The sequence below is a fragment of the Merops nubicus genome, unplaced genomic scaffold, assembly GCF_000691845.1.
Source record: "Merops nubicus isolate BGI_N331 unplaced genomic scaffold, ASM69184v1 scaffold7836, whole genome shotgun sequence".
NCBI classification, from domain to species: domain Eukaryota; kingdom Metazoa; phylum Chordata; class Aves; order Coraciiformes; family Meropidae; genus Merops; species Merops nubicus.
Window position 1 is genome coordinate 1 of NW_008612874.1, and position 7,346 is coordinate 7,346.

Below are 7,346 nucleotides of genomic sequence, written 5' to 3' on the forward strand. Positions count from 1 at the left end.
CCAGTGACAAACCCCATCACGTAGGGTGAAACCAGAGGAAACCTGCCCGGGCTGCTGGCCACTGATAACACCACACTTGGCCTGTGCTGCTTCTGACACAAAGGGTGCAGTGGAAAAGTGCTCTCCTGCTCGGAAAAGTCAGCAATGCTCTATTTTTTAGTTTGAACAAAAAAGGAAAATATAATCTCAGTTCTTTCTTCCCTTCTTCTGTTTCCTTTTCCCCCCCAGCTTTGCTTTTCTTCCTTTCCACAGCTGCTGAAACTCTTTACCCTGTTGTGCCTACAGCTGGGAAACCTCCCAAAACACTGGGAAAGAAAGCATTTCATAAGGAACATTTACCAAACAGGCTTAATTCCAAACCCAAAGAGACCAAAAAATGTCACAACACTGTAAATGTCTCAAGGTTGGCTCTTATTTTCTCTGTGTCTTGCCCCATGCCCTGGCTCAGTGCAGACACCATGGCCAGATGTCTGCAGCACCCAAAAGGTCATCACAATGGTCAAGGGACAGCCACGAGGATGGCACCACTCGACTCAGGCTGCTGCTCTGGCTGCACTGTTCATCAGCCCAGAGGCAGGGGATGAAGCAGATGTTGGGGGTTTATAGTAGCAGTGTTAGGGAAAGGCCAAGGAACATCCAGCCCTGGTGAAATAGAGCCCAGGGAGAATCTCCTGGACAGCTGCAGGGTGGCTTGGCCATGGAAATGATGGTCTGTGGGAAGAGGCTGGGTCCAAGAAACCCTGTCTGGGGTCAGATCCTGCCTCTCTGAACCAAACTGCTGGAGACATGCAGCATCATGCTCCTTCTGACTGATGAAAAGCAGCTCTGCCTTAAATGAAACCAAACCAAATCCAAACAATCCACAACTTCTGTGCCCGAGGAGCAGAGCAGTTTGTTGTCAATGCTCAGCACTGAGCCCAGACTGACCTCACTGCAAACCCAATGCTGGTGTTGAGCTGCATTTTGAGGGAGCAGCACTTGAGGGGCAGTGGGGTTTCTGGAGGAGCTCCACTTCTTGTTCTTTTCCCAAATCAAGCCTCCTCAAAAGTAAAATCCTGGCAAGTGGGATGCTGAAATCCCCAAGGCAGCCCCAGGACGCTTAAAGGCGCTTTGTCCTCGTGGCTACCCAGGCTGCAGACCCAGAAAGGCACTTACAGGAGAGGATTTGGGGTTCCCTGCCCATGTTCCCAGCTCAAAGGGGACCTCAAGGGAGGTGTGCTACTATTTCCACCGTGCCACATCCTACCTGCCAGCTTGGAGAACTCCCGAGATGCTGAAGAGGCCAAAGTCTGTGATCACCACCTTCCCGTTGTCATAGAAAACATTTTTTGACTTGAGGTCCTTGTGAAGGATCCCCTTGGCATGCAGGTAGCCCATTCCCTAGGGTGGAAGAGAGAGAAAAACACCCCAAAAATGAGAAAGGATGATGCCAGAGCAGGGACAGCCCCACGATGGAGAGAGCCTGACCACGAGCATCCCTGTGCCAGCACTGCACGGCCACATTGCCAGCCTATGGCTGGGCCACAGCCAGAGGCTGCATGTCCCCAGGTGTCCCTGCAGAGAGGACAGTTATCCTGGGTGTCCCTGGCTTGGGACAGGCATCGGGTGGTGCTCACGGAGGGCGAGGAGCTCATGGTGTCTCAGTGCCCGCTCATCCTCCTGATTAATCGGTTAGGCAAGAGAAATTAGCAGCAAACCAAACTGGCAGTGACTTTCCTGAAATCCTCCGCTGAGAAATTAATGATGATGATGATGTTTTTGCCTCCGTTCTCTTTTGGGGCTGGGAGCAGAAGGGTGATAAGTCAAAGCTCTCCACCACCACTTCCCCTGGCTGAGCCATTAGCGCTTCCAACGCGCACACCGACACCATTAGCCTGGAAACAAGCTCCTGGCAGGAGTCCTGCCTTCATGCTTTTCCCCTAGGAAAAACTACTTGGGGGTTAATTAAAATGATTGCTAATGACGAAAAACAACACAAAAAAAAGAAGAGGCCACGGGTGGGAAATCCAAACCCCCCTACACGGGGCTTGTTTAGCGTCGGCGAGTCAAGCGGAGTGCCGACGGCTCGCCGGGATAACCAGCCTGGGGCACAGGGTGGGCCACAAAACCCATTTATCCTGACTTCAGCAGGGCTTTCAACGCTGTCTCATTTTTCATTCTCATAAGCAGACTCGGGGAAATTGGGTCTAGAGGAAGCTACTGAAGGATAAATGCCAAATGGGCCAGCAAACTGTTGCTGAAGAGCAAATGTCAGTTGTCGATGGCTGACACGGGGGGATTTATGAACTGGGTTTCCATGGGGGGCCATCCCAGGTCTGATCTTTTCACACATCATCATTAACCATGCAAGCAGTGGAAGAAGATGCTATTTTTAAGTTTGTGGCCGACGTGGAGCTGGGAGGCACAAAATTCAGAAGCTATCTGGAAAAATTGGAAAAGCAACCTGAAAAATCCACAACTCCCAAATGCCTTGGATGGGGGGGACAAAAATCTGAAGGTATCCAGGACTTAGCAGCAGCACAGACCCACGGGGCTCTGCTCCAGCAGCAGGAGGGCTGGGGGCAGCCAGGGACATGCTGCTGGGGACAGCAAACCCCCAAAACCCCACAAATCAGAGGGGGGTTTAGCTGCACCCCTTGGTGGGCAAATCCTGAGAAGCCTCTGCTAAAGGGATGCTGGAGGAAGGAAAGGATTCAGGGCTGCTGCTGGCCCCGAGATGCCCCAGCTGCAGCCGGGTGCCAGGACCATTCCAGGCACTGGGATTAATTAGGTATCTCCAGGTCCCAGCACATGAAATAATTATGAGGTTTAAAAATCTGCTTTCAAATGTCACCGTCACCTCCACAAAGCGCCCGGGTTGTGCAGGGAACAGCATCTCCCTTCCCTGAGCCTCTTTCTCCTGCGAGGTGAAGTGCACCTAGGGGACAGGATGAGACCCAGCACCTCGGGGATGCTCTGGAGCCCTCTCCCATCAGCCCAGGGTGACGGGAGCTCCCAGCAGGGGCTTTGCACCCACGCTCACGCAGCACGGGTGGGACCACGACTCCCGTGCCACCACCAAAGCCCTCACTGAAGGGCTGGCTGGAGGAGCTCTCAGCAGACCCAAATCCCTCATGGCATCACGCAGATCCCACTGCAAATTCCAGCCCTGGGATGATCTGTGAGAAAACACTTTGGGCCCAATAATGCCTTCATTTGCTGGGCTGCAGGGCGTGTGTGAAAATCCAGCTCCCTCTGCCGGCTTCGCTGCCCAGATGAAGTCACTTCTGTCTCCAGAGGATCGTGGCACAACGAAATCCCTCACACCCACTAATCCCCTGGGCTTAACAGCTCTCCCATCGCTCACAGAGACTCCAAGGATCAAGTCCACTGTGGTGACTGGGTAGCAGAGCCAAAGCCTCCACCCTGGTTCTGCCCCTGGTTTCTCCAGGCAATGCTGCTCTAAGCCAAGATAGCCCAAATTTTCCTTCACTTCACCACACTGGCAACCTCCAGGTCCACCAAAACATCCTTAACATCTGCTGCTGGACGTCGTGGAGAGGTGGGAAGGAGAAGAAACTGCTCCTGCTGGTGCACACCAGCATGAAGCTGTGAGAGGGGTGTGAGGGGCACCTATGAGCAGGACCTTTGCCTTTGGACCTCTGCTAATTCCTACAGGGACTTGGGTCAGACCTAAAGCCCCAGGCTGCAACAGAAGCACCCAAGCCCATACTCCCAAGGAGGAGAAGGGAGGTGGGAAAGGTGGCTTGCTGGTGCTCTACGACCAGGTCTACGTGCAGTGACTTGCTTCAGTTGATCTCATGGGGGAGTTTCTTCATGGTGATGATGCAACCCACACAGAGAGAGGCTGAACCAAGCTGTTACCTCCTGCTGTGAACATCTGGGAGGCAAGAACCCTGAGCACAAGCACGGTGGTAGTCAAGAGAAAAAAATCTGAGGCAATCCTAGGTGATGTCTCAGACATTTACTCAGGGGGGGAAATCCATCTTTAAAAAGTGGAAAATATGGATCAAAAATAGACATTAAGCAGAGAGGCCCTCAGACACCTCACATTGCCAGCCGGAGCTTGCAAGAACATGCCACCACCCAACCTGGGGCACACTACAGCCCTGCATGGGGCTGACAGCATCACCCAACAGACCCAGGAGCACCCTTGGAGCTGGAGAACTGCTCAGTGCCTCAGGGCAGGGCACCAAAGATGGGAAGTTCATCACTGGTGGCTTCCCTCCATCCCCAAAACATGGGACTTGGCCACATCACAACTCTAAGACACCTCCTGCAACACCCATGTGGCTGCAGGTGGCTCAGCAGAGCAGCTATGCTCAACTGTCAGCTCCTGTCTGGAGCCCAGATGCTCTATTTAAGGAGTTTAAGGCAAATTTAGGGAATTTAGTTTAAAAACAGCAAGAACTTTGCTATAGCTGGGTGTAAATAAATGCAAAATAGTTAATCTAATAGTTGGCAGCATAAGCATAGGCTGGGGAGAGGCACCATTCAGGATATATTGCAGCACATATTCTGGTTTAGAATGTGGATTTGGGTATTTAAGAGGGTTTAAGAACTGTCAGAGAAACTTGTTTGGTTTTTTTTTTCCTCTCCATTAAATGGGAGCTCAGCCCCAGATGACTTGGTCTTGCTGGAGGCCAGACGTGCTGGCTGACCTTGGGCACAGGGTCAGTGTCAGGGATCCCGTGGTAGGACACATGCCAAATACTTTTGGTATCATTTGATGTGTTTGGAATCACAGTACAACCCTGCTCTGGCAGACAGCTCAACACCTCTTGAGAAAACAAGCCCTTGCAGACACTCTGTGGGAAGCTTTGATGGCTGAGGACCCAAATTCCCAGCCACTTGACCCTGCCACATGAGGATCCTCCCCAGCCTCTCTTTATACGGTCGTGTCTGAAGTGTGGAAGATGCTCTTTGAGTCATCATCTGTGTGAAAGAAGATTTTTCAGCTCTGAGAAACTGTGTGCTCTGCCTCGTGGCACACACAGCCTCCTGCCAGGAGCCCCACGGTGCTGACCCCTCCAGGCACCTTGGCTGGGGGGTTGCTTTCACTACAGAGACATGGAAACCTCCAACCAACAGCAGATGATTGGGGTTTTTTTCCCAAGAGAAGAGGAAGATGCAACCAGCAACTCACTCGCAGCAGTGAAACCAGACTTAAACACCTTCACCCCCAAGGGGGAAGAGAAGCCGTGGCCAGGATGAGCCCCAAATTTACTGCAGCATGGGGAGCCCGTGGGAAGCCTTGGTGCCACCCCAGAACAGCTCAGCATGGGGGAGGGAGGTCTAAGAGACCTGGATTTTAAAGCCAAGAGGTTCTATCCCACCCGACCTCCTTGGCTTCTTCACTCCCACACCCTGGAGCAGCTCGGATGGGTTCTGGGACTGATCCAGACCCCCATGGGTGCTGAGCTCGCCCTGCTCCATGTCATACCTTCACAATTTCTTGAGCTATCTGCCTCGTCTTGTTGACATCCAGGACGATTTTGGCATCTCTCACCACCGAGTAGAGAGTCCGTCCTTTACACAGGCTGAAAGAACAGAGAAGGGAGAAGATAACAGACCCAAGGTTTGGAAACCCCCACCAAGAAACATCCCCAAATTCTAAAGGCAGCAACCGTGGCAGGGAACTATCAATAACCACAAGAGCTTTGGCTACAAGGCAACCTGTAGATTCAGCAAGGAAACTGGGAGGTCTCCCCAGTTTGGGCCTGGGAAGGACTTCGTGCTGCTCCCCAGCGTGTGCTGGGACCATCACCGTGGTGCTGAGCCCCAACCTGGGCCAGTTCCTGGCTCTTCCCCACGTCCCAGCCACCAGCAAACCAGCTGGTCCTCTTGTTTCAGACTTTTTTTGTGGAAAACTGGCCCCGGCTCCCCTCCTCTTCCCCCCGGGGGATACAATACTCACAGATGGAATCCTAGTCAAAAGAGGAAAGACAGGGAGGGGGGTGGAAAAAAAACCCAACCCAATGCACTGTACAATGTCCTCCAATTTTTCTTCTCGTCCCAATTACAGTAAAATCTATTTACAGAGCCTTAATTACCAAAGGCAGCTGGAGGGGGAGGGGGGATATAAACCAATTAAAAATATATTGACATTTGAATATCATAATGGAGTACGTGGGTGGATGCTGCCTCCACTCCCACCCACCAATAAAAAAAAAAGGGTATTTTTTTTTTTGCTTTTCTCTATCCACCCACGCTCATTATAGGCAACTTTAGAAAGATGAGACTGGATACCTGTGCCTGGGAAATAAAGAGCCTGACACACGTCTCATTAAAGAGGCTTTGGCACCAGCAGATGTTAATTTGATCCTGTTCTAGTTAACAAATAAAAAGTTACAGGTTTTAATTCCTTTAGTCGCCCCCTTCTGCTTTCTCACTCAGCTCCACCACTTTACTTCTTCTCCAAGCCCCAGGGATGCCAGCACGGACCAGTCTGGATTTATCCCCTAGGAGATAAGGGGTTTGGTCCCTTTTTGGGTGGAAATCACCCCAAGTTGAAGCTCGTTGCACAGGCTGGGGAGCATCCCACCGAGCTGCCCTGGGTTTGCCTGCACACCACATTGCTTGGACGGGGAGAGGGATGGGTCAGAGCCCAGGCTCGGGTGAGGAAGAGGAGGCACATCAAGAGAGGAGCACAGGGGAAAGGGAACTGGGGGGCCTGGGGGGCAGCAGGATGCCCATGAGCCAGCAATGAGCCCTCGTGGCCAAGAAGGCCAATGGCATCCTGGTGTGTGTTAGGTGGTATGTGGTTAGGAGGTCAAGAGAGGTTCTCCTCCCCCTCTACTCTGCCCCGGTGAGACCACACCTGGAATATCGTGTTCAGTTCTGGGCCCCTCAGCTCAAGAAGGAGAGGGAACTGCTTGAGAAGGTCCAGCACAGAGCCACAGAGATGATTATGGGAGTGGAGCACCTCCCTCATGATGAGAGGCTGGGGGAGCTGGGTCTCCTTAGCCTGGAGAAGAGGAGACTGAGGGGTGACCTGATTGATGTTTATAAATATGTAAAGGGTGAGTGTCAGGAGGTTGGAGCCAGGCTCTTCTCTGTGATACTCAGTGATAGGACAAGGGGCAACAGATCCAAGCTGGAACATAAGAGGTTCCACAGAAACATGAGGAAGAACTTCTTCCCTGTGAGGGTGACAGAGCCCTGGAGCAGCCTGTGGAGTCTCCTTCTCTGGAGACCTTTAAAGCCCACCTGGATGTGCTCCTATGTGACCTGCTCTAGGTGGCCCTGCTCTGGCAGGGGTGTTGCACTAGATGACCTTTTGAGGTCCTTTCCAACCCTATGACAGTGATGTTCAGCACAGCCCTGCACAGGAGCGAGCTGCCCAG

General features: G+C 52.3%; 1 protein-coding gene across 1 annotated transcript in view; it reads right to left on the bottom strand.

Moving 5' to 3' along the window:
* Positions 1-1,246: 1,246 nt before the first annotated feature.
* Positions 1,247-7,346, bottom strand: part of KSR2 (kinase suppressor of ras 2) — a gene marked incomplete at both ends in the record, with an annotated part of 54,519 nt that continues 48,419 nt past the window's right edge. Inside the window, 2 exons of the mRNA XM_008941685.1 lie at positions 1,247-1,380; positions 5,444-5,540. Of these exons, the coding sequence (XP_008939933.1) occupies positions 1,247-1,380; positions 5,444-5,540 (231 nt within the window). The remainder of the gene's footprint in view (positions 1,381-5,443; positions 5,541-7,346) is intronic.